Raw genomic sequence first — 27417 nt, 5'->3', positions numbered from 1 at the left:
CTCTGCCCAGTTACCTGCAACTTCACTTCTCGCAGTGAGGGAACTGCCAGAAGGCCCTCGGGCTGAACGATGGAGGTGGAGACGCTCCTTAAGATATACTGGGCCGAGGCCGTTTAGGGCTTTCAAGGTCAGCACCAAAACTTTGAATTGTGCTCAAAACGTACTGAGAGCCAATGTAGGTCTTTCAAGACTGGTGTTATATGGTCCTGGTGGCCACTCCCAGTCACCAGTCTAGCGGCCGCATTCTGGATTAGTTGTAGTTTCTGGGTCACCTTCAAAGGTAGAGTGCATTGCAGTAGTCCAAGAGGGACTAAAACAACAACAATACACAGAGGTGTGGTTGTCTTCCCATTGACAGGTACACCTGTCTTCATGCAACTGAGTTAAATTTCTAAGTTGCTGAGAAAGCCACAGAACAACTGGAACATTATAACTGACTCAAAATGTGGGGTTTTGTTGTTGTTTTGTGCAGTGGGGGGAAGTCAAAGATGCCGGAGAGGGGAGGAAAGACCTAGAGATTGTTCTCAGGTGTGCACAGAGACACACATTGATCCCACTGGATGGCAGAGGTGCCCAAACGTGGTTTTCTGCCATGCTGTGACCCAGCATTCCCCAACCTGGCGCCCATACCTTCCAACATTTCTCTGATGAAAATAGGGACATCCTATAATAATAGTAATAATAATAGTAATAGTAACAACAACAACAATAATAATATTCTGCCCATCTGAATTGGTTGCCCCAGCCACTCTAGGCAGCTTCCAACATATATAAAAAACATAATAAAACATGGAAAAAAACTTCCCTATGCAGGGCTGCCTTCTAAAGGTTGTACTGTATAGTGACTTATCTTTAAAAAAATTTTTTTTATTGATTTTCCAAAATTTTAAACAAACAAAAATCATAACTGAACTTGGTCCAATCTTAGTAACATTGTTAAATGACTTCCTCAAATTCCCTTGACTGAATTTCATTATATATCATTGTAACGGTTTTCCAAAATAAAATCTCATAAAATTTACTTAGTCCTCTTAACATCTTTGTTTCTTTTCATCTTAACTTTAAACATGTTGTTCTCTAACTTCATATATTTAAATCCTTAGCGTATCTATTTCTTTGCAGTATAGTGACTTATCTCCTTGGCTCCAGGATAGGATAACTCCATACCCTCCAAGTTTTATCGGTTGAAAATAGGGACATCCTCAGGAAAAGCGGGACATTCTGGGATCAAATCAGAAAGCGAAACAGCTTCTGTAAATCAGGGACTGTCCCTGGAAAATAGGGACACTTGTAGAGTGTGGGCACCCTGGTAAGAAGAGGCCTGTTGTTATCAGAACAAAGGATACCCCTCTAGTTCAGGGTTCTGTTCCCACAGCAGAGGCAGACTTTGGGCTTTCCAATTTCAGCGGCACCCTGGGCCACATGACGCCAGCCTTCAGCGCCCCTCCCTGCCTCTTGCCTCCCATCATTGTAACCTTTGACGCCTCCCTTTCCATGGAGGTGCAGGTTGCAGCCACAGCAAAGGTGGCATTTTTCCATCTCCACGGTATTAGAATCATAGAATCATAGAGTTGGAAGAGACCACAAAGGCCATCGAGTCCAACCCCCTGCGAAGCAGGAAACACCATCAGAGCACTCCTGACATATGGTTGTCAAGCCTCTGCTTAAAGACCTCCAAAGAAGGAGACTCCACCACACTCCTTGGCAGCAAATTCCACTGTCGAACAGTTAAGCAGTTGGTCCCTTACCTTTCCTGCCCCAACCTGGCCACAGTGATCCATGCGACGGTCACCTCCAGGCTTGATTATTGTAACTCGCTCTACGCGGGGCTGCCCTTGAAGCTGACCCAGAAACTCCAGCGGGTGCAGAATGACGTGGCGAGGCTCCTTACGGGGTCCTTGCCGTGGGATCACATTCATCCAGTGCTATACCAGCTGCACTGGCTCCCAGTGGAGTGCAGGGTCAGGTTTAAGGTGCTGATTTTGACCTTTAAAGCCCTATGCGGCCTAGGACCCACGTACCCACGGGACCGCCTCTTCTGGTATGCCCCGCGGAGGACCTTAAGGTCCACAAATGACAACACCTTGGAGGTCCCAAGTCGCAAGGTGGTTAGATTGGTTTCAACTAGGGCCGGGGCCTTTTCAGTACTGGCCCCAACTTGGCGGAACGCTCTGTCACAAGAGACCAGGGCCCTGCGGGACTTGACATCTTTCCACCGGGCCTGCAAGACAGAGCTGTTCCGCCTGGCCTTTGGTTTGGACTCAGTCTGACCCTTATGTTTACCTCCCCTTATGGTTTTGATCTATGGACAACTTTTAAAATGAGGCTGCATTTTAAATTGCATTTTAACCTGTATTTAAAATTGGTCCCCCCCCCTTATGTTTTTACTGTAATTGTACTGGTGTTAGCCGCCCTGAGCCCGGCTCTGGCTGGGGAGGGCGGGATATAAATAAAATTTATTATTATTATGGCAGGGGCTCCCTCTAGGGCTCTGCGCCTGGTGTGGGCGACCCAGTTGCGCTCCCCTCAGTCCGCCTCTGCTCCAAATGTGCCAGCCAGGTGCCCCCCATGGAGAAACCAATGAGCAGGACCAGAGGGCGACAGCAGCAACTCTTCCCAGTCGCGATTCCCAGTACAGTAACTGGCATTTCAGAAGCACTGCTGCCCCGGACAAGCAAGAGGGGAAAACATGTCACCACTGCGCCATTACGCTTTAACGCGCCGTCCGCGTTGGTGACCTTTAGAGTTTGCAGAACCAAGTCTCTGCCCCGCGAAGCTTACAATTTAAATGCTGGCAGCTGAACCTCAGAGGGGAATGAACACGAACAAATGCAGTTTTAGGATGAAGGTCAGCGCTCGGAGGCGCAAGATTTGGGCGCGTCTGTGGTGCCACCTAGGGGCGAGAGATCTGGGTTGACGAACCACACGCCTTTTTTTACGCTTCGTTTTTTGCACTCCCGGCTCCAAGAGGATCCCTGTGATCTGTCGTGATTTGTTTGTGTGTCCCCCCCCCCTTTTCTTTTGGTCTTTTGCTTTCCCCCCGGCAGCGCTGCACGGCGGCTCCCAAAGCAGTAAGGATCGCTGGATCCAGATCTCTCTCTCCAATCCGCACCTCCCCAAGTCCACACCCTTCTCCTTTGATCCCGGGGCGCCTGAAGCTGCTGTCCGCCACGTGGAAGCTGAGCACAGGGGAGAGAGAAAGAGAGAAAGAGAGAGAGAGAGAGATCCCCAGAGCGCATTCTTTTAAAAAAATAAAAGCTCGTAGTCTTCCACTACGAGGATGGGAGGCAGGAAAATAGCAGAGGGCGGGAGCGCAAAGGGGACTTTAAAAAAACCACACACTATTGCGAAGCTCCTCCTTGGACGACCTTGATGAACTTTGCAAAGGAAGGAAATCACGGGGTGGGAGGGCAGCTGGTCATGTGAGGCGAGTCCAATAAAGGGGAATTTTGCTTTGCTTTTTCTTTCAATTTGGCTGAGAGAGACACTTCCCACTCCCGGCAGCTTTGCTAGACCCGGTTTAAGTGAATCAGGAGAAGCTGGGGGAGAAATGGCCTCCCCCTCCTCTCCTTCCAGGGTCCTTTGGGGGGTCTTGCTACTTGCGCTGCTCTCTCTGGCTCTGGCAGGTGAGTGACCGTCCTTCCATCTTCTTATTGTAACTCACTCTATGTGGGGCTGCCCTTGAAGCTGACCCAGAAACTCCAGAGGGTGCAAAATGCTGCACCGAGACTCCTTACGGGGTTCTTGCTGCGGGATCACATTCATCCAGTGGAGTACAGGGTCAGGTTTAAGGTGCTGGTTTTGACCTTTAAAGCCCTATGTGGCCTAGGACCCTCGTACCTATGGGACCGCCTTTCCTGGTATGCCCCGCGGAGGACCTTAAGGTCCATAAATAGCAACACTCTAGACTTCCCGGGTGGGACACGGGTGGCATTGTGGGTTAAACCACAGAGCCTAGGGCTTGCCGATCAGAAGGTCGGCAGTTCGAATCCCCGCAACGGGGTGAGCTCCCGTTGCTCGGTCCCTGCTCCTGCCCACCTAGCAGTTCAAAAGCACGTCAGAGTGCAAGAAGATAAATAGGTACCGCTCTGGCGGGAAGGTAAACGGCATTTCCGTGTACGCCAGCTCCCTCGGCCAATAAAGCGAGATGAGCGCCGCAACCCCAAAGTCGGCCATGACTGGACCTAATGGTCAGAGGTCCCTTTACCTTTTAGACTTCCCAGGCCCTAAAGAAGTGAGATTAGCCTCAACCAGGGCCAGGGCCTTTTCAACACTGGCTCCAGCCTGGTGCAATGCTCTGTCTCATGAGATTCTTTCCGCAGGGCCTGCAAGACAGAGCTGTTTTGCCTGGCCTTTGGCTTGGACTCAGCCTGACCCTTATGTTCCCCCCCCCCTTTCTGTGATCTATAGGCTACTTTTAAAATGAGGTTGCATTTTAAATTGCATTTTAACCTGTATTTTAAATGGCTTTCCCCCCTTCTTCTTCTCCCCTCCCCCCCCATTATGTTTTTACTGCAATTTTTACTGGTGTTAGCCACCCTGAGCCCGGCTCTGGCCGGGGAGGGCGGGGTATAAATAAAATAGATTTTCAATTTCATTGTTCTGTATGGGACAATGACAATAAAGATATCATATATCGTATATCATCAGTCTGGAGGGGGTCCTAAATTTTGGGATGACGCCACCCTGGATCCTAGTCAGGGGGCATGTTCTTATCTTCACCCCCTCCCCAGATCAAATCGCCTTCAAGGAGGCTATTTTGATTGCGAAAGACAGCCTGAGGAGGACAGGTCTTGTGACAGTTGATTCTATCAGTTAATTATTCACCATGTGAAGAAACCCTCCCTTTTCCTCTCTCCTAAATCCACAGCCAGTCCATTTCACTGAGTTACCTGGAGAACAAGCTTTGGGAGAGAGTGGCGTGGAATCAGTCAGCTGCTTTTGCATGAAGAAGATCTCTGGTTTAATCCCAGAAGGTCAGCAATGTCTAGGCAACACGATGGCCATGTACATACGCAATAGACAATCTTTATAGAATTCCTTCAAACCATAACAAGTCCAAAATGAAATCTTGAGTCTCAAAGTCTCTGAAAATCTTTAAATGCAGCGAGGTACCAGACTTTGTACGATGAAAGACAAGCTGTGAAACTTTGTGTATTCAGCAAATATGATGTCCAGCACTGAACAGTGATTCCGGATATTGACTACTGTTTCGTAGAATTCTTTGTCAGCGTGGTGGGAGGATATAGAATTGCTTCATCAACCCATCTTATTTCAAATGAATGTATGTAAATGAAAATATCCAATGGTGTGGAACAGTGCTCATGTAATAATGTAGTCACTGTTCTGCTGCGTATGTACATGGTCATCGTGTTGCCTAGACATTGCTGACGTTCTCTTTGCAACACAGGGGTTTGTTTGGTTACTTAATCTCAGAAGGGCGTGAAACTCTGGCGAGATGCTGCCAGTCAGTGTAGGAGACAGTACTGACCTAGATAGACCAGTGGTCTGATTTAGTACAAGGCAGCTTCCTCTGGTCCTATGCGTTGCCCTCTCTCTCCGTGCCACATATAATTTTCCAAACCTTTGTCATACCCCTCCGTTATCATTTTACCTTTGCACTAGCTAACCCCAAATACTTTTGCCTTTTCTTGCTTGCCCCAGGCTCTTGATCATATGAAAGTTTATTATTATTATTATTATTAATAATAATACCCCACCCATCTGGCTGGGTTCCCCCAGCTACTCTGGGCAGCTTCCAACACATATAAAAACATAAGGAAACGTCAAACATTATTATTGTTGTCATTGCTACATTTGTTAGTTGCTTATATATATTGTGGACGTGGGTGGCACTGTGGTCTAAACCACTGAGCCTCTTGGGCTTGCCGATCAGAAGGTCGGCGGTTCGAATCCCCGTGATGGGGTGAGCTCCTGTTGCTCTGCCCCAGCTCCTGCCAACCTAGCAGTTTGAAAGCACGTCAAAGTGCAAGTAGATAAATAGGTACCATTCTGGCGGGAAGGTAAACGGTGTTTCTGTGCGCTGCTCTGGTTTGCCAGAAGCGGCTTAGTCATGCTGGCCACATGACCCAGAAGCTGTCTGCGGACAAACGCCGGCTCCCTCGGCCAATAGAGCAATGTTGCATATTCAGCACCAAGCAGGAGGAACTGTATTTGTTCCTATACCTTGAAATAAAGACTGGGAGGGTGTCCCCTTCATAATGCACAACAATTTTCCCTTTTTTTTTGCACAATGTGCTGTAACTCATAAAGACTCCAGACTACACTTCTCAATAAGGCGCTTTGGATTTTTCACCCCCAAATAAGTTTTGAGTCACCCTCAAGGAAACAGCCACATCGCCTGCACACTTGACCTTTCAAAAAACACCATGGCATCACATCCGACCCTACTGGGGGGGATGCTAATTTTGGCATGAGCCACGGTCAGATATGCTCCCCTGCACGGTAATTGCCAATATACACACCCGTGAATGGGAAAATGGGGTGTGTGCAGCCATCATCTCAAAGGGAATGGTCTCTTGGCCATTGATGCAGAAGATGGGGGGTGTACAAAAGCAGGGCTTTTTTCCCCAGCTGGAACTTGACAAAACTGGGTTCTGGCACCTCTCGGTTGGGCGCCATTGCCATTAGAAGTCGAACGGAATCCATTCCAGAAGTCCGTTTGACTTCCAAAACGTTTGGAAACCGAGGTATGGCTTCCAATTGGCTGCAGGAAGCTCCAGAAATTGTGTCAGACATTCGGGTTCCAAAGAATGTTCGCAAATCAGAACACTCATTTCTGGGTTGTGGCGTTCAGGAGCTAAAACGGACGGGTACCAAGGCGTTTGGGATCCAAGGTACGACTGTATGTTTCCGAGCACAATTCAAAGTGTTGGTGCTGGGCTCTAAAGCCTAAATGGCCTCAGTCCAGTATATGTAAGGAGAGTCTCCACCCCCATCGTTCAGCCCGGACACTGAGGTCCAGCGCCGAGGGCCTTCTGGGGGTTCCCTCGCTGAGAGAAGCCAATTTACAGGGAACCAGGCAGAGGGCCTTCTCGGTAGTGGCACCTGCCCTGTGGAACGCCCTCCCACCAGATGTCAAAGAGAAAAATAACTACCAAACTTTTAGAAGACATCTGAAGGCAGCCCTGTTTAGGGAAGCTTTTAATGTTTAATATGTTATTGTATTTTAGTGTTTTGTTGGAAGCCACCCAGAGTGGCTGGGGAAACCCAGCCAGATGGGCGGGGTATAAATAAATAAATAAATTATTATTATTATTATTATTATTATTATTATTATTATTATTATTATAAAACAAGGTTCATGGCATTCATGGTGAGTTCCGGCAGCTCTTTTTCTAGAGAAATAGTACTGCTCAACAACATATTTTTGGATGCAGGGGCGTATAAATTTCAGTTCCTTGTTGAGGCTGAATGTGCAGATCTGTCTGTACAATCTTCCAACTCTATGATTCTGGGAACTAGTAGTGAGCTGCTTTTAAAAATGGGTTTAGTTGCCATATTCTATCAGCCTTCTTCAACCTGTTGCCCTTTGAGAAGGGCCACAGCTCAGCAGCAGAACATCTGTTTTGCATGCAGAAGGTCCTCAGTTTGGTAGCTGGCATCCCCAGGTAACATTGGGAGAGAAGAGACTCCTGTCTGAAATCCAGTCAGTGTAGACAATACCAAGCGATGATCTGATCTGGTTTAAGGAAGCTTTCCTATCTTCCTAGATGTTTTGGGATCGAGTGAATTCCCCACTCAGCTCGCCAGGTGACCTTGCGCCATGAAGATCACCAGGTGACCTTGGGCCAGTCAGCTGGCCTAACCTACCTCACAGGGTTGTAGTGCAGGTGGAAAAGAACCATGCAGACCATCTTGAGATCTTTGGGAGACAAAGGTTGTCTATAAATGTAAGAAACAAATACAGTGGTACCTCGGGTTAAGTACTTAATTCGTTCCAGAGGTCTGTTCTTAACCTAAAACTGTTCTTAACCTGAAGCACCACTTTAGCTAATGGGGCCTCCTGCTGCTGCCGTGCCAGAGGAGCACAATTTCTGTTCTCATCCTGAAGCAAAGTTCTTAACCTGAGGTAATATTTCTGGGTTAGCGGAGTCTGTAACCTGAAGCGTCTGTAATCTGAGGTACCACTGTAACCAGAACTCAAAAAAAAAAAAGAAGAGTTTTTCTTCCATTGACCATTTGGGCAAAAGGGACCCACAATCTTTTGAAGTGTAGGAATTTTCAAGGGTCAGGGGTCAGTCTTGATGGGATAATTTTCACCTTGGGAGGCTTCAGATGGACTCTAGAAGGAGCAGCCTCTTGGCCTTCCTTGAGACTCTGCGTTTCTGCTTGCGAGGCAGATGCGGTCCTGTGTGTGCATTTTGCAAACAGGAAACTGACGCTGTGCACTCAGCAGCTTTTGCGTCTTCTGTTTCACAGAAGCAAGACGATGAAACGTTTGTTAGCTTGATAGAGAAGCAGCGAAGCACAACCCCCCTTTTTGATGTTCATCAGCCGCTTTCGGTTCTCCAAATTTGGTTTGACCGAGCGTTTGCTTCTTGTCAAGTTCCCCAAAAAAGTATTGTTGCAGGGGAGGTCAGAGAGGTTTGGGTAGAATACAAGAACAAAAAACCAAACGCCACACGCTGGCAAACATTTTTAACTACTGCAGGAGTAAAACGAGCGTATGCATCACAAACAGCAATTCCTCTTTCAAGCCATCTCCAACTAAGGCCGTGGAAACGCCATGCATTTAAAGCGCATGGCTCCCCCCAAAGAATCCTGGGAACTGTAGTTTGTGAAGAGTGCTGGGAATCGTAGATTGGTGAGATCTGGGAAACCCCATTTCCCAGAATTCTTTAGGGGAAGATTCAAAGACAATCCACGAAACATTTAAACACTTCAGTGTAGTATAGCATAGTATCAAAGTAATTTTATTTTTAGAATATGGATAGATACCTTTTCAAAACAAGAGCAAGAGCATGCCTTCTTTGTGTCTAGTTTGTCTCAAACGTGACCTACTATAAATGAGATTACCCAGCGAAAACAAGCTCACACCTTTGGTTAAGTTTGCGTACATGCTTAAGGTACATATATAAGGGCTTGTTTATATTTTGGGAATGGTTCAGAGAATTAGAGAATCGTAGAGTTGGAAGGGACCCTGAGTTTTTCCTGATGTTTAGTTGGATTAATGTTCTTAAGTCACTGCATTGTTTTATACTTTTGGGGTGTCCCATGATCATATTATAACAGGGTAGGGCTCTATGCTATGAATCAAGCACTGCTGGGAGTCATTTCCTATTGTTTTCCAGTGTATTCCTTTAAATTAAAAAAAAAAATTGGTGTGGCACAAGCAAATTTTTGTTCTGAAAGTGTGGCCCAGAGGAAAAAAAGTTTGAGAACCACTGCTCTGGCAGGACAGCTGCGTTGGTCTGTTGTCCAAAAACAAGCAAAGAGACTGGTGCATCTTTTGTTATGGTGCCCTCCTGAAGGATCGTCTCATCCCCCATCATTCTGCCCAGACACTGAGGTCCAGCGCTGAGGGCCTTCTGGTGGTTCCCTCACTGCGAGAAGCCAAGTTACAGGGAACCAGGCAGAGGGCCTTCTCGGTGGTGGCACCCACCCTGTGAAACGCCCTCCCACCAGATGTCCAAGAGGAAAACAACTACCAGACTTTTAGAAGACATCTGAAGGCAGCCCTGTTTAGGTAAGCTTTTAATGTTTAATAGAATACAGTGGTACCTCGGGTTACAGATGCTTCAGGTTACAGAATCTGCTAACCCAGAAATAGTACCTCGGGCTAAGAACTCGGCTTCAAGATGAGAACAGAAATTGTGCGGTGGCAGTGGGAGGCCCCATTAGCTAAAGTGGTACCTCAGGTTAAGAACAGTTTCAGGTTAAGAACGGACCTCCAGAACAAATTAAGTTCTTAACCTGAGGTACCACTGTATTGTATTTTAATATTTTGTTGGAAGACGCCCAGAGTGGCTGGGGAATAAATAATAAATAATAAATTGTTGTTGTTGTTGTTGTTACAGATGGCTGGTCCACAAAAGCTTGTGCCCTAATAATAACCCTGTATGGTGCTGGACTCCTGAGCATTCATTGAATAGCCGCGATCACCTGCATTGGGCTGTCTAAATGCCAAGATGCATGTGATCAGAGACAGCCTGGCATTATGCAGAAGTGCACAACTTCAGGCGTCTTTTCGGTGTCTTCCCCTCCAGGCAGAAATTTCTGGCTGTTCCGCCAGCAGGTCCTGAAGCAGCGAGAGCAGCGCGCGATGCAGGAGGCGTACCTTCGCCTGAGACAGCTGCCTCGGTTCTGGGTCCCAGGGATGTGGAACGCTCCCCTCGAGAGCTTCATCCGCCAGCCCCTGGACCACTTCAACCGACAGGAGCAGCGCACCTACAACCAGGTACGAGATGCTCAATGATCTGGCAACATCGATGGCGCTTACCGTATTTTTCGCCCCATAGGGCGCACCGGCCCATAGGGCGCACCTAGTTTTTTGGGGGGGAAATAAAGAAAAAAAAATATTTCCCCCCCAGGCGCAGGGCTGGGGCGGGGGAAGCCTGAGCCTAGGGAGCCTGGCGGGAAGTCGCGCCGGTCTCCCCAGGCTTGCCGAGAGCTGCGCGAAGCTCGAAGATGCAGGCAGCTCTCTGCAAGCCGTGGGAGAGCTGCGCAAATTCGCGCCGGGCTCCCACGGCTTGCGGATAGCTTCCTGAAGCCTGGAGAGCGAGAGGGGTCGGTGCGCACCAACCCCTCTCGCTCTCCAGGCTTCAGCGAAAGCCTGCATTCGCCCCATAGGATGCATACACATTTCCCCTTCATTTTTGGAGGGGAAAAAGTGTGTCCTATAGGGCTAAAAATACGGTACTTGGGTTTATTATTTCAACTCATGCGCAACCACTCATTCTACATGCCTATTTTATAGTTTTGCTTTTCACCTTTTAGTTTTCTTTTTTTTAAAAAATGTATTTGATTTTCCAGATTAAAATTTTACATTCATATACGAACATAAAATATAAAAACAAGATTCCAGAGAATCTCCTGGACTTCCCTTTTCCCCTTTGTGGGTCTTATTATTCATCTTTTCCTTCTGCATCTTTTATAAAGAATCCAAATTTTTTATCTCCATTAGATCCAAAGTTATATCATTACACTACAAGTGTTGTTCCAATCCCACTAACGATTTTAACTGTTTACAATGGTTTTTAAGATAAATCATAAAATTTCCCCATTCCTTATTAAAGTTTTGGTCCTCCTGATTTCTGATTATTCCGGTCATTTTTGCCATTTTGGCATAGTCCATCAACTTGATCTGCCATTCTTCTCTGGTAGGGACTTTATCTTCCTTCCATCTCTCGGCTAATAGCATCAGCACATATATGTAAATAGTCTTTTCTGCTCCCTTGGAATTTCGGCACCTAGAATTCCTAAAAGAAAAGCTTCAGGGTTGTTGTTGTTGTTGTTTTTAAAGTTATTTTAAACATTTTTTCTAATTCATTATATATCATTTCCCAGAATGCATTTACTACCTTACACATCCACCATATCATTTTATTTTCCCTTGTTGTGATGATTGTTCCCTCTGTTTTATATACATTATAAAATTATCATCATCATCATTATTATTATGCTTTACATGTGCTGTCTGAATGTTGCCTCAAGGTTACCAGATGTCCCTGTTTCCCAGGGACAGTCCCCAGATTTACAGATCAGTCCCCATACAAAATCCATTGAAGTTGAAAAGTGTCCCCGGATTCATTGAAAAAAATCTGGTAACCTTAACTTAGGCAAGCCCACCCCCTGTGTAGAGTCATGCTTTGGGGAGGGGGAGTCCCTTTCACTTGTAGTGATATTCCTTCTCTTCTTTGTTGTTGTTGTTGTTTAGTCGTTTAGTCGTGTCCGACTCTTCGTGACCCCATGGACCAGAGCACGCCAGGCACTCCTGTCTTCCACTGCCTCCCGCAATTTAGTCAAACTCATGCTAGTAGCTTCGAGAACACTGTCCAACCACCTCGTCCTCTGTCGTCCCCTTCTCCTTGTGCCCTCCATCTTTCCCAACATTAGGGTCTTTTCCAGGGAGTCTTCTCTTCTCATGAGGTGGCCAAAGTATTGGAGCCTCAGCTTCACGATCTGTCCTTCCAGCGAGCACTCAGGGCTGATTTCCTTAAGAATGGAGAGGTTTGCTCTTCTTGCAGTCCATGGGACTCTCAAGCGTCTCCTCCCTCTCCATAATTCAAAAGCATCAATTCTTCGGCGATCAGCCTTCTTTATGGTCCAGCTCTCACTTCCATACATCACTACTGGGAAAACCATAGCTTTTACTATATGGACCTTTGTTGGCAAGGTGATGTCTCTGCTTTTTAAGATGCTGTCGAGGTTTGTCATTGCTTTTCTCCCAAGAAGCAGGCGTCTTTTAATTTTGTGGCTGCTGTCACCATCTGCAGTGATCATGGAACCCAAGAAAGCAAAATCTCTCACTGCCTCCATTTCTTCCCCTTCTATTTGCCAGGAGGTGATGGGACCAGTGGCCATGATCTTCGTTTTTTTGATGTTGGTTTTGATGTTTTGACGTCTCTTCTTTACCTCCCTAAAATTCACAGCGATTCTGGATTAACCAGGACTTTTGGCGGCGCCCCGACGGACCGGTCTTCCTCTTCATCGGGGGCGAGTCTGCCTTGTCGGTGTTTGATGTGCTGGCAGGTGGGTGTCAAGCAACACCTCAGTTGCGGAGATTGGGGAACGAGGTCTCTTACATAGTCATTCATTCATTCATTCATTCATGGCATTTCAACCCCGCGTTTTTCTCCCAAGGTAGCATCCGTGGTTGTTATGTACTGAAGTACTCACCCTGGGCCAGCAGGGGGATACTGTAGATAGTTCAAGTCCACATATGCAAATAAGGGATCGAAAGTGACGTTCAGTGATTGGATAGTTACAGAAAGTTGTTACAGTTACGTTGTACTGGAGCTCTATATAAGCAGGCTGGCTGAACCCTTCAGTTCAGTTCTGTTCTGGCCTGTGAATAAACAAGAGCTGTTTGAAGAATTGCTGTGTCGTCTGATATGTTCACCCACAACTTAACACTGGCGACGAGGATGGGATCGATGGACATCAGAGCACAGCCAGATGAGCTGAGCTGAATCACTGAGCTGAAACACTGAGCAAAATCACGGAGCAGCATGAGAACTTCAGTACATAACAGTGGTTCTCTTCCTCCTCATTTAATCCCCTCTACAACCCTGTGAGGTAGGCTGAGAGGCAGTGACTGGCCCAAGTGAGCTTCTTAGCTGAGCAGGGATTTGAACCCTCACTCCCAAGTCCTAGGCCGACACTCTAACCACTATGCCACACTTTTTTTTTTGAGATGGGACTTGCTAGAACTTTGCCTTCAACCGCATTTGTAGGCCCAAGGCTCTGCCATGGATTGACTGAAGGCATACGGAGCGGCCATGAGGACGTACAAAGTTCCTGCACCAGTGCTAGGATGGTTTTGTCGTCCCAAATTCCTGTGAATGGTGTCCATGCGTCTTTTGTCAACATTTAAGCTTTAATTCCCAGTTGCTGGCAATCGCTGGTATGCAGAGCGCTGCATAATAGTATAATAATTTTAAAATAATAATTTTACTATTTGTGCTCCGCTCATTTGACTGGGTTTTCCCAGCCACTCTGGGCAACCATATATTTAAAATACTATGAAACCACTTTTTACAATCATGGTCCCCCCCCCCCCCAAAAAAAAACCTCTGGGGGCTGTTGTCTGTTAAAGGTGCTGAGAGTTGCCAGGAGAACTACAATTCCCAGCTCTTGCCTATGAAGAAAGTTGAAATGTTAAACCACTCTTGAGAATTGTAGCTCCGGGAAGGGAATAGGGGTCTCCTATCCTCTGTAGTCTTCGAACCTGAAGGTCCCCATCTACACAATACATTTAAAGCAGTATCATATCACTTTAAACCAGAGTTTCCCAAACTCGGGTCTCCAGCTGTTGCTGGACTACAACTCCCATCATCCCATAGTCAGCTGCACCAGCGGTCAGGGATGATGGGAGTTGTAGTCCAAAAACAGCTGGAAACCAAAGTTTGGGGAAACCCTGCTTTAAACATTCAGGCCTTCTCCCAGAGAATCCTGGGAAGTGTAGTTTGTTAAGGGTGCTAAGAGTTCTTAGGAGGCCTGCTATTCCCCTTCCACAGTTACAGTCCCCAGAGTGGTTTCCCAGTCAGCCCCTCTTCCTAGGGAACTCTGTGAATTATAGCTCTGTGAGGGCAGCAGGCACGAACTCCTAGCCCTCTTAACAAACTACAGCTCCCAGAATTCTTTGCAGGAAGCCACAACTGTTTAAAGTGGTATCGCAGCGTTTTAAATGTATGGTGTGAAGGTGGCCAGAGTGAGACCTATCCCCTGTTTCTCTTTCCGGTTTTAGGACACCACGTGGAGCTGGCCCAGAAGTACGGAGCTCTGGTGGTGGCCCTCGAACACCGTTTCTATGGGGCCAGCATCAACCCCGATGGGCTGCAGGATCACAACCTTCAGTTCTTGTCCAGCCAGCAAGCGTGAGCTGGCACCTGTGACTCATATTGCAAACCCTGCTTGCGTTTCCGTAATACCATAACGTTTCTTTAGACATTTTACAAAACGCTTCCATTCCTCCAAAAACATTTCCTTCGTTTTTAATCTCTAATTTTGGCTTGCCTTTTCCACACTCTCTGTCATTTTCATAAGCCGTTGGCATCTTTCCGTTGGCATCTTGCCTCCTTCCCATTTTTGAGCGTTTATTGTTCTTGCCGCTGTCGTGGCATGCATAAATGAATTGTCTTAAGTCAGTCGCCCTCTTAATTGCAAGCAAAGAATCAAGGGAGGTTGGGGGGTGTCTGGGGGTGTGCCTCTGGTTGCAAAGTTCTGCTGTCTCCTTTTGCAGTTTGTCTGACCTGGCCTCCTTCCACCACTTCGTCACCCAGAAATTCAACCTGACGTACAACAACACCTGGATTTGCTTCGGAGGCTCCTACCCTGGCTCGCTGTCTGCCTGGTTCAGACTCAAGGTGGGACCACCAGATTGCCAGTAGGGGCCAATAGGAACAGGACAGTGCCAGAATTACGTATAAGCTAAATAAGCTATAGCTTAGGGCTCCTCTCTCTTCACCCCCCCAAAAAAAAAATTAAAGGAAAAAAAAACCTCTGGATGTACATTTCCAGAATATAAGATAAAAAACAAATAAAATAAAACCTACATACAGCAACAGTGTTTTGTGTTGTGTAGGCTCCTAGGATGTAAGTAATGGGCCCCGCCTGCTAGCCTGCTCCCTAAAATATCACTGGTTTGCTCATTTCTATATATAGGGTGCCTACATTCTGCATGGACTGGTTGCATGAGTAAACAAACAAACCCCTGGGTTGCAAAGTATGAGTCAGCAGTATCAAAAGCAACACAATGGTCAGAAACAATAACAATGTGAAAAACTTTATGGAACAATTGAAAACATCAAAAGTAACAAACTGAAGTCTCTGAAAGTCTCTGAAAGTCTTTAAATGAATCACGGTGCCAGACTTTACCTGGCGGAGAGCAAATTGTGAATAGATATAATGAAAAATACTCTGGAACAGTGCTCATGCGATCTATTTGAAAAAAGATTGGTTAATGAAGAAATTACATATTTTTTTACTTACGTGTGTTGAACTAATTGGCTGGTGAAGAATTCAACAAAACAGTAGTTATCCGGAAAAACTGTTCAGCAGAGTTCAGAGCTGGACATCAGAATTGGACATTTGCTGATTATACAAAGCTTCACAGCTTGCTCTCCGCCTTCCGTGAACACAGTCTCAAAAGTGAGTCCGTAAGTGACTGCAGAGGCCAATTCTGGATCCACACGTCCATTCTCTCTCTCTCTCTCTCTCTCTCTCTGTTCCAGTTTCCCCACCTGGTCTTTGCTGCTGTTGCTTCTTCTGCCCCTGTGAGAGCCCAGCTGGATTTCACAGGCTACCTTATGGTGAGTTCTTGGCAAAGAAACCAGGTGGTCTTTTTCAGTTTGGGGATGGCCCTCAGAGCTTCTTGAGGCTCTCTCAAATGACCACACAATGGCCAAAGGTTTGCCCGTGGTTGAACTCAGCCTCGGTCAACCAGAAAGGCCTCCAGATATTTGGACTACAACTCCCATCAGCACTTGCAGGGGCCGATGGGAGTTGTAGTCCAAATATCGCCAGTTTGACTCAAAAGAAGAAGAAGAAGAGTTTGGATTTGATATCCCGCCTTTCACTCCCTTTAAGGAGTCTCAAAGCGGCTAACATTCTCCTTTCCCTTCCTCCCCCACAACAAACACTCTGTGAAGTGAGTGGGGCTGAGAGACTTCAGAGAAGTGTGACTAGCCCAAGGTCACCCAGAAGCTGCATGTGGAGGAGCGGAGACGCGAACCCAGTTCACCAGATTACGAGTCTATCATTCTTAACCACTACACCACACTGGCTCTCATTATTCCCCCTCCCCCAAATAGTGAATAAGAAAAAGCTGGAATTAATACAGTGGACGCTCGGGTTGCGAACGTGATCCATGCAGGATGCACGTTCGCAACCCGCAGCGTTCGCAACCCATGTCTGTGCATGTGTGGGTTGCAATTCAGAGCTTCTGTGCATGCGCAAAGTGCAGTTTAGTGCTTCTGCGCATGTGCAACCACCGAAACCTGGAAGCAACCCGTTCTGTTACTTCCGGGTTTCAGCAGCCCGTAACCCAAAAAAACCGCAACCTGAAGCGGCTGTAACCTGAGGTATGATTGTACCACAGTGTGAATCATCACATTTGAACGTAATGTTCTCACCATGCCTGAAACCCCACGCGACTTAACAACTTCGTCCTTATCCCCCCCTTCACCTATCTCTCTTTGACTTCTTCTTCTCCAGGTTGTTGCCGCAAGTCTGTCCAATCCAGTGGTCGGTGGTTCCAAAGAGGTGAGGTTTTTAACATTTTCCCAAATGACTCGGTTTTTGGCCATGTGGCAAACTGCAACCGCTAAAAGTGGTTCTGTTAACGCTTTGAATGCGTAGTACAAACGCATCCCTGCTTTTTGCCGCCTGTCGTGTGCTCCCCCCCGTGTTTCCTTTTTTAAAAAAGAAATATTTATTTGATTTCAGAAAAAATAAACTAATAATAATAATATTAATAATAATAAATGTTTATTTGTATCCTGCCCTCCCTGGCAGAGACTGGGCTCAGGGCGGCTAACATCAGATATATAACATTGGTATAAAATCAAACAATAATTAAATTACCTCCTAAAAACAAGTCAGGATCAAATAATAATAAAATCGATTAAAAATCCATATAATGAGATTGCTCTGAATCTTAAGGCTTTCCCCCATCCCCTCCATGGGTCCTCATCTCAATATTTACAACTGCATATCAGTCCATTATCCACATTTTTTTATCCATCTAAATTGTCCATAGTTTTTGTTACTTTACAAGTGCGATTAAAATCGTGCCAATGTTTTCATCTGCTTACAATGGTCTCCTAAATGAATTACAAAATTTCCCCATTCTTTTTTTCAAAGTTCCTGTCCTCATCTTCCTTTTTGCTTCCCTCGCAGTGCATGGAGGCCGTGGCTGACGGCTTCTCTGCTGTGGACGCCCTGGTGCAAGATGGAGCCCTGGCCAAGCTGGCAAAGGACTTCCGCTCCTGCCAGGATTTGGAGGGCTCTGGCGACTGCGTGGAGCTGGTGTCCAACCTGGCTGACATCTTCATGCTGGCTGTGCAGTACAACAACGAATACATGGAGTGGAGCACCATCGCCAACTTTTGTCGTGTCATGACCAACAAGAAGACTGGCTCTGCCTACCAGAGACTTATGGCTGCCAACAACGTAAGCCTGCGTCTTGGGGGGCGGGAGACCTTTCTAGGGCCCGGACTGAGGAGCTGTGTCAATCCTTTTCCTTTGTTTAGGACGAGAGTGTGACTGGTCCCCAACTCTCAGTATTATTTATTATTAGTATTACATTTATCTATCTATCTTTCTATTTATTTATTTATTAACAACCAAAACACAAACAGTGAAAACCCCCAGGCGGCTGATACATTGGGTATACATAATCAATAATAACATATTCAAATCAACCATATGTACAATTCTCTATACCTTAACACTCCTCCCTCCACAAGGTTTATTTAACTTTTAACATTTTAATTGTTCATACCTGCCCAAATAATTCAATATATTCTCAAACCAATCCTCATCCTTCTCACTGACCTTAAACCCTTTCATTTTATGTATCTTCACAGTTGGATATTCCAAGATAATAATATTTTTCCATTTTTCCCTCCATTGGTTCACCCCTAGCTCTTCTGCATTTTCCCAATTACTCGCTATAACCTGTCTGGCTGCAATTACCATCAATTTTACCCATTTACATTCCTCTTTTGTTTCTAACTTGGTGCTACTCAGACTAATAAGGACCATTAATTTAGATATTCCCACCTTCCTACCCACAATTCCCGATATTTCTCTTTCCAGAATTCATTAACTAACGGACAATAAAAAATATTATTAGTATTACTATCTGGACTCACACCTCGCAGCTGTTTTGTGCGGGCGCCCACGGTATGTTTATCGTGATATGAGCACCACACCTTGTTTTTTAAACAACAACAACAAAAGGACTAGTAGTTTATTTTATTTCATAAAGTTTATATACCACTTGATTATAGTGAGGAGGAATCTAAAAGCGGTTTACAAAAAAGAATAGAATACAGTCATACCTTGGGTTACAGCCATTTCAGGTTGCGTTTTTTCAGGTTGTGGACCCACCAAAACCTGGAAGTACTTGAACGGGTTACTTCCCAGTTTCGGCAGCCGCGCATGAGCAGAAATGCCAAAGTTGCAACCCATGCAAATGCACAGACGTGGGTTGTGAACGCGAACGTGCATCCCGCACGGATCATGTTCGCAACCCGAGCGCCAACTGTAATAGAAATGTCTCCCCAAAACGTGCCAGAAAGTAAACCATAGGCTCAGAGTAAAACACATGTGTCTGCATAGGCTTGCCTAAACAAACAAACAAAATGTTTTTAGTAGGCGCCAAAAAGAGTACAATGAAAGGTACCTGCCTGATTTCAAGACAGGGAGTTCCAAAGTGTGTCAAAGTTGCTGGGAGTTGCCAGGAGACCCCCCATTCCCCTCACCGAGCTACAATTCCCTAGCTCTTTCCTGTGAAGAGAGATTGACCGTGAAACCACTCTGGAATTAATAATAATGATGATAATGATAATGATAATGATGATAACAACAACAACAACAACAACAACAACAACAACAACTGAATCGCTATATCACAAGGTACAGTGCAAAAATGTTATAAAAAAAGGAATAGATACATTAAAAATAACCCAGATGGAGACCCCTAGCATAGCTGGAAAAGCTTTTCAGGCCAAAAATGTCTTCAGTTGTTTCCTATTGTGCCATCGCTGACCATTAGCTGAGCTGGGAGTCCTGGACTCGAGCGGCGTCTGAAAGGCACTTCCTTGGCCACCTCTGGGTCTGTGCAACAGCCATTCTGGGACTGAAGCTCCTCTTATTTTCTTATATATTTAATGTATAGGTGTGGGGGTTTTTTTGCACTAGCCAGAGGCCATGGCATCACCCAAAGAAGAAAAACGAAAACAGCAGTTGCTCCATAGGCAGTAAAACCATGATCCAATCCACCTGAATTCCTTATTACACAGAATAAAATGTAATCCTCAAATAAAATGTGCAGATTTAGATCTCAGGAGTCCCCTTTGCAATTGACCGCGAGCCCACCCAGATCTTTCTTCCTAATCTTCCTAGCTGCCACCTTATAAGTCATGGAGTCATCACTCAGCAGCCAGTTCACCCTCTGGTTAGATTTGTTACCTTTGTGAAAAGGGGTTTTGTGAATCAGTTTCTTGGGTCTGTATATAGTGGACTTCGTAGTAAGTGATGGCAAACATCCTCTACGTATGATTGCCCACGCAGGCAGAGTCTCTCTTCAAAAGGTATTCCGTTGTATCGCCCACCCAGGGCCGGATTTAGGTTTGATGAGGCCCTCAGCTACTGAAGGCAATGGGGCCCTTTATATGTCCAGCTGTCCTTTGTCAACAACAAATGGTTGCTGTTTTTTGTGTTGAATATATGCTACAATGGACGATTCAGTTGTGAATGTGATCTGCGCAGGATGTATATTCGCAACCCGCAGCGGTGTGTCTGCGCACGTTCCGGTTGCAATTTGGTGCTTCTGCACATGCGCAAAGCGCGATTTAGCGCTACTGTGCATGCACAACTGCCGAAACCCGGAAGTAACCCGTTCCGGTACTTCCGGGTTTTGGCGGGCCTGTAACCCGAAAAAACACAAACTGAAGCATCTGTAACCCGAGGTATGACTGTATATGGTAATTTATGGACCTAATAGGTATCTAAACCCATTTGCACATAACAAATAGGAACCTACACAACACAAAACACTGTTGCTGTATGTAGGTTTTATTTTATTTGTTTTTTATTTTATATTTTGGAAATGTATATCCATGTTTTTTTCCCTTTAAATTTTTGGGGGTCCCCAAGAGAGCGGGGCCCTAAGCTATAGCTTGTTTAGCTTATACGTAAAACTTATCTTCTTTTCAAAAGGTGTATTTGGACGGCATGAACATGACATGCACACAAAACAATCACACAGAGGCCCTGAAGGAGCTGCGCAGCACAACCATCTCCACGACAGGCGTGGGCATCAGGCAATGGTACTTCCAGACATGTACAGAGTTCGGATACTGTAAGTGAGAGTTAACATTTTGCCCTCTGCTCTCCTCCTCCTCCACATATTATTATTATTATTATTATTATTCACCCTAAGGTCCTGGGGTGGATTATTTGTGTTGGTGAGGAGATGGGAGTTTGTTCATCTCAAATTAGAGCTAATCTAAATGAGATTGCCTGGCAAAAAAAGCGAGCTCACGCCTCTCATTGAACTTGCGTACCTACTTAAGGTACATAGGTAAGAGGCTCGTTTATAATTACATTTTGGGAATCTGTCACGTTCTTGTGCATCTGCATCGCTTTGTTCTGGCTGCCCCACAATCATATTATAAAGTAGCCGTGCTCTACGTTACAAAACGAGCATGGCTGGGAGCTGTTTCTTTTCCTTTTCCAACGTATCGAGAGAAGATTTGGTGTGGTTCAAGCAAATTAATCTGAAAGTGTGGCCCAGAGGAAGAAGGTTTGAGAACCATTGACTTGGGGGCTGCCCCAGAGAAGGCCCTGTCCTGGACCTAGAACCCTGAGCTGCTGAGTCCAACCAAGTGTGGGTTTTCCCATTTGCATTGTTTCCCGTGAACTTATTTTCTTTCTATTTATTTATAATATACATTTTTATTAATTTTTTTAACATATCAGTTCCAACAGTCATACAACATAACTTCTCATCTTATATAATATTTTGGACTTCCGTCAACTCCTCTGATGATTTTCCGTTTTTATCACTTATTCTCCATTTCTTACTTTCTGTATTACATATAATTATCCTTAACTAACAATTCTCTTCATAGACTTTCTTGCAATATTTCAAATAGTCCTCCTTACAAAACTTCTTGCAATCCTACTAGCGTAATCTGTTCATCACAGTTCCTTTTCAAATAGTTCATATATCTGCTCCAGTCTTCTAAGAATCTCTGATCCCGCCGGTTTCGAATCCTTCCTGTTAATTTATCTAATTCTGCATGGTCCATCAACTTCACCCTCCATTCTTCTTTCGTCAGTAATTCTTCTTGCTTCCATTTTTGTGCCAATAATATTCTTGCTGCTGTCACTGCGTATGAAAACAACTTACAATCCTGTCTGTTAATATCATCTCCTACCATGCCAAGTAAAAATACTTCTGGTTTCTTAACAAACGTATATTTCAACATCTTTCTTGTTCCCCGTGAACTTAGTGGCCTCAGCCCTGCCTTTTGCACTTTATTTCTCTCGCTCTAGACCAAACCTGCGACGATCCTGCCTGCCGTTTCTCCCGCTTCATGAACCTGAGGACTGAGCTTGATACCTGCCGAGAGGTCTTTGGCATCCCCTCTCAGGCTGTCCAGGACGCTGTCTCCTTCACCAACGAATACTATGGGGCCGATCGCCCCAAAGCCAGCCGTGTCCTCTTCGTGAACGGTACGGAGGGTGGGGAGATGTGGGGCCCTCTCAGACGCCCGTGTGCAGTGCATAGTTGTGAGAGAGGGAGAGACCCCCAGTTTGAAGCTTATGGAGAGCTCCGTTTTGTCAAACCAAATACATTCATACCTCGGGTTGAAGTTGCTTCAAGTCGAGCGCTTTCGGGTTGCGCTCCGTGGCGACCCGGAAGTAATGGAATTGGTAACGTCTGGGTTTCGCTGCTCAAAATGACGTCACGCGCATGAGCGGAAGCGGCGAATCGCGGCATGTGCAGACGCGGGTTGCGTTCGCTTCAGGATGCGAACGGGGCTCCGGAACGGATCCCGTTCGTATCCAGAGGTACCACTGTATTTATGTGGCTGGTTGTGATTGCTTGTTAGCGAGGAGAAAAGCGCTCTCCACATGCTCAGAGGCAGATTTCCCCCTTCACTGTGAGGGGTGTGTAGGGTTTCTCACCGTTTGTCTGTGGAACAGACTCTTTAACCAGGCTGATTGGCATCCAATACCTTTTTAAAATGTGTAGTGGAAGGGGGGGTGTTATTGGGATGTTTTTGTTTTTATTATGTACAGTGGTGCCTCGCAAGACGAAAATAATCCGTTCCGCGAGTCTCTTCGTCTAGTGGTTTTTTCGTCTTGCGAAGCATCCCTATTAGCGGATTAGCGGCTAAGCGGCTTAGCGGCTTAGAAAAAGGGGGGGGGAAGGGAAAAAACTCGCAAGACTTGCAAGACGTTTTCGTCTTGCAAAGCAAGCCCATAGGGAAATTTGTCTTGCAAAGCGCCTCAAAAAACGGAAAACCCTTTCGTCTAGCGGGTTTTTCGTCTTGCGAGGCATTCGTCTTGCGGGGCACCACTGTATTTTCTATTTTTTTATATTGTGATCTTATGTTGCAAACAACAACTACAACAGACTCCCTCAGGAGGTGAAGAACTCTTCTTTCTTGGAGGTTGGGTGGTCATTTGCCATGCATGATGTTCATATATGATTTATGATCACGTATGTTGAGATTCCCGCATCACAGGAGGTTGGAGTATAGATGACCCTCTACAATCCTATGGTTCCGTTTCTCCTCCTCCACTTCTGTGAGTTCCATTTTTGCACAGACAGAACAAGAGATAATAAGAACACAATTTCATTTCAAAATCTAAGCCAAGGGGGTCTGTCATCTGAGGCGGATATACGAATAAACCCACTGGGTTGCACCCAACCAAGTTTTACTCACAGTAGCCCCACTGAAATAAAAGGACCTAATTTAATCATGTTCATAAATTTCAATAGGTCTACTCTGAGTAGAGCCACAACACATCTTCCAGCGAGTTCATAGGAGCAGCATAGATCCCCCATCCTGGCATCAGAAGTTAGCTTCCGAGATCTGCCTCTCCCATTGGATCACACTGGCGAATCAGTTTACTTTCTCTCCTCCTTGGTGTTTGATCACTGCCTTCTCTCCCCAGGAGACATTGATCCTTGGCACGCCCTGAGTGTCCTCAAGAACCAGTCCCGCTCCGAACGGGCCATTTTAATCAACGGCACTTCCCACTGTGCAGACATGAGGACACCCAACCCCCGGGACCCACTGCCCCTTGTCCATGCCAAAGAGGTGAGAATGGCCCGGGGATTCTCACTTGAATGTTCTGGGGTCCTTTTTCCGGAAGTTCCACTTCCTCTAACCTGTCTGGTCTCAGGCTGGAGGCAAAGGAAGGGAAGAATTAGAGTGCAGAACCCTTTTAGGAAAGTTCTGTTTCCTCCTATGAAGATATAATAATAATAATAATAATAATAATAATAATAATAATAATAATAATTTATTTATACCCCGCCCATCTGGCTGGGTTTCCCCAGCCACTCTGGGCAGCTTCCAACCAAATATTAAAAACAATACAGCGTCAGACATTAAAAACTTCCCCAAACAGGGCCACCTTCAGTTGTCTTTTAAAAGTAAAATAGTTGTTTATTGCCTTGAAATCCCCTGGGAGGGCGGTCCACAGGGCAGGCGCCACTACCAAGAAGATCCTCTGCCTGGTTCCCTGTAACCTCACTTCTCGCAGTGAGGGAACCACCAGAAGGCCCTTGGTGCTAGATCTCAGTGTCCGGACAGAACGATGGGGGTGGAGACGCTCCTTCAGGTATACAGGACCGAGGCTTTTTAGGGCTTTAAAGGTCAGCACCAACACTTTTAATTGTGCTCAGAAACGTACTGGGAGCTAATGAAGATCTTTCAGGACCGGTGTTATATGGTCTCGGTGGCCGCCCCCAGTCACCAGTTTAGCTGCCGCATTCTGGATTAATTGCAGTTTCCGAGTCACCTTCAAAGGTAGCCCCACGTAGAGTGCATTGCAGTAGTCCAAGTGGGAGATAACTAGAGCATGCACCACTCTGGCGAGACAGTCTGTGGGCAGGTAGGGTCTCAGCATGCATACCAGGTAGAGCTGGTAAGCAGCTGCCCTGGACACAGATCCACGAACCTTGTAGTGGGGTAGGAGAGTTGAATATAATGCCAATATATTTTACATCAGGCAACCAATGCACCCTTAAGTTTCAGATAATACATGGGTAGACAAGTCTAAAAAGCCCCAGACACAAATTTTCACGGCCCTCAAGCAGCTGTGGTGGCTCATGTACCAGAAATAATATATTTAGTGTTAACTCTGGAAATGTATGCTCGATTCTGACCCAACTAAGCTTCCTGATGTATATTTTGCTCCCCACAAATGTCTGCTTGTTAGGGTTTTAGTCTTGTTTTAAATGTTTTTGTTTTTAATTATTGTGCAAAGTACCTTGAGATGGTGGTTTAGGAGGTGGTTAATAAATCAATGGCAGTAATAAAAATGAAAACAATTGTCCCTGAATTAGGAGCACAGCCTATAAATCAGGATTCTAGTTAGGAGCCTGGCAGCTAAAAAAGCCAATGCAATTCTGGGCTGCATCAATAGGAGTATTGCATCTAGATCAAGGGAAGTAATAGTGCCACTGTATTCTGCTCTGGTCAGACCTCACCTGGAGGACTGTGTCCAGTTCTGGGCACCACAGTTCAAGAAGGACACTGACAAACTGGAACGTGTCCAGAGGAGGGCAACCAAAATGGTCAAAGGCCTGGAAACGATGCCTTATGAGGAACGGCTAAGGGAGCTGGGCATGTTTAGCCTGGAGAAGAGGAGGTTAAGGGGTGATATGATAGCCATGTTCAAATATATAAAAGGATGTCACATAGAGGAGGGAGAAAGGTTGTTTTCTGCTGCTCCAGAGAAGCGGACACGGAGCAATGGTTCCAGACTACAAGAAAGAAGATTCCACCTAAACATTAGGAAGAACTTCCTGACAGTAAGAGCTGTTTGACAGTGGAATTTGCTGCCCAGGAGTGTGGTGGAGTCTCCTTCTTTGGAGGTCTTTAAGCAGAGGCTTGACAACCATATGTCAGGAGTGCTCTGATGGTGTTTCCTGCTTGGCAGGGGGTTGGACTCAATGGCCCTTGTGGTCTCTTCCAACTCTAGGATTCTATGATTCTATGAACCTTGGTTTTATTTTCTCTCCCTCCCCACTCCCTCCATACAGCAAATCTCCTTGCAGGTTGATGAGTGGCTGAAGTTAGCGAGAAAGATAAATCAAGGCAGCTGAGGGGCCAAATGAGAAGATGCTTCGCCAGCCCAAACCACTGACGCCTCTCCTTCGAGAAAGACTGCTTGCTCCCGCCTTGTCTTAGAGACTCACAAAACATCTTTGCATCACCTGGGAAAAAACTATGTGGCACAAATGACTGTCGTTTTTTGTGGTTTTTTTTTAAAAAAGCTTCAATTTCCAAATACAGATTTATTTATTTTTAATACCCTTGATTCTTCACTGTTGTTGATATGACGATGATGATCTGTCGATGGAGCTGGATTTCGTAGCGGGTGGAAGATGGAGTGTCAATAAGGATGCCAATATATATTTTCTTTTCTTTTACTGGTTTTTGCTCCTTTGCTGTCTGGCTTGTGGGATGGTGAAGCTTTTCCCATCGCTGTATCTCTGGGGAAAGAGGAAAATGTCTGCTTCGTTTCTGTGCGGCAGACTGTGGGTTAAAGGCTGTTTGTCCCAGGGGCAGGGCAGAATGTTTGCGACGAAAGGTAGAAAACTGGGAGCTATAAAACCCTCCTTGGTGGAGGTCTGCTGGAATCCGTTTCCCAAAGCAATAGAAAACGTCTTTTCTAAGGAGAGTTTAATAGAACCTAATCATAACTTGGTACGGGTGGTGCTGTGGTCTAAACCACAGAGCCTAGGACTTGCTGATCAGAAGGTTGGCGGTTCAAATCCCCGCAACGGGGTGAGCTCCCGTTGCTCGGTCCCTGCTCCTGCCAACCTAGCAGTTCGAAAGCACCTCAAAGTGCAAGTAGATAAATAGGTACCACTCCGGCGGGAAGGTAAACGGCGTTTCCGTGCGCTGCTCTGGTTCGCCAGAAGCAGCTTAGTCATGCTGGCCACATGACCCGGAAGCTGTACGCCGGCTCCCTCGGCCAATAAAGTGAGATGAGCAATTGCTTAATGGGTTAGTATTCCAGACTTGTACTGGCACATGGGCTACTTTCCGCATATCTGCGGTAATGGCACGAATTGCGCGGGGACTGACTGAGTGGGCGGCAGGGTCCACAAGGTTCGTGGGCCGGATTAACGAGCCCAGTGGGCCGTATCCGGCCCGCGGGCCTTAGTTTGACGACCTCTGGCGTGGAACAACCAGCCTCCGCTGTGTGGTTGTAGCAGAGGGCCATTGTCTCGTTGCCAGTGTCCTAACCCACACCGGGGCAGGGGTTCTGCCGGTGCAAAGTCAGTATTAAGTCAGCGTCTGGGTCCTAAGCACATGTCTAGGTCCTACAGACCTTTTTATGCAAAAATGGTAAATCTAATTACCCTACTGATGTGCTCTGCAATGCAATAATGCCACCTCCTTCAGGGCCCATCCAAAAAGTTGAGAATCTCAGGGCACTCGTTCTTCCAATGACCTTCCTTCTTCCATAGGGCGCACTGGTTGCGTCCCAGTCTCACCCCTTTTCTCCTGGGCTTCCATGTCCCTCCACATCCTCACGATCTGGGGCTCCTACTGCAATTGCTGCTGCTAACAGCCTCGCCTTTTCCTACATCCTATTCTTCATTTGCCTCCCTCATTCCACGTCACGTACACCTCCATTGCCACACCCAACAAATGTGCTATGCCTTTCCCTGCCTCTTGTTTAAGTCGTTCTATGATATGCAGGGAGGGCATAGCTGTCAACCTTCCCTTCTTTTGTGGGAAATTC

The 27417-nt window shown here is 46.1% G+C and overlaps 3 protein-coding genes across 3 annotated transcripts in view; 2 read left to right on the top strand and 1 right to left on the bottom strand.

Annotated features, from left to right (window-relative positions):
* The window catches only part of B3GNT8 (UDP-GlcNAc:betaGal beta-1,3-N-acetylglucosaminyltransferase 8), a 106401-nt gene that overhangs the window by 5523 nt on the left and 73461 nt on the right, over positions 1-27417 (top strand). The gene's annotated exons all lie outside the window — the stretch shown is intronic.
* Positions 3443-26092, top strand: PRSS16 (serine protease 16). The gene is made up of 12 exons (XM_081869166.1): positions 3443-3626; positions 10230-10420; positions 12615-12714; positions 14432-14561; positions 14927-15050; positions 15918-15995; positions 16900-16947; positions 17584-17856; positions 20632-20773; positions 21973-22152; positions 23605-23750; positions 25703-26092. The coding sequence occupies exons 1-12, from the start codon at positions 3551-3553 to the stop codon at positions 25763-25765; spliced, it is 1551 nt and encodes a 516-aa protein (XP_081725292.1). The 5' UTR covers positions 3443-3550; the 3' UTR covers positions 25766-26092.
* BCKDHA (branched chain keto acid dehydrogenase E1 subunit alpha) overlaps positions 16440-27417 on the bottom strand; it is a 103866-nt gene continuing 92888 nt past the window's right edge. Inside the window, exon 9 of the mRNA XM_081869257.1 lies at positions 16440-16483. Within this exon, the coding sequence (XP_081725383.1) occupies positions 16455-16483 (29 nt within the window). The 3' untranslated portion in view covers positions 16440-16454. The remainder of the gene's footprint in view (positions 16484-27417) is intronic.

This window comes from Podarcis erhardii (genome assembly GCF_964252035.2).
Source record: "Podarcis erhardii genome assembly, chromosome: 7".
Taxonomy (NCBI): domain Eukaryota; kingdom Metazoa; phylum Chordata; class Lepidosauria; order Squamata; family Lacertidae; genus Podarcis; species Podarcis erhardii.
The sequence above is the reverse complement of the archived record's forward strand: the minus strand, read 5'-3'. Positions and strand labels throughout refer to the sequence as shown.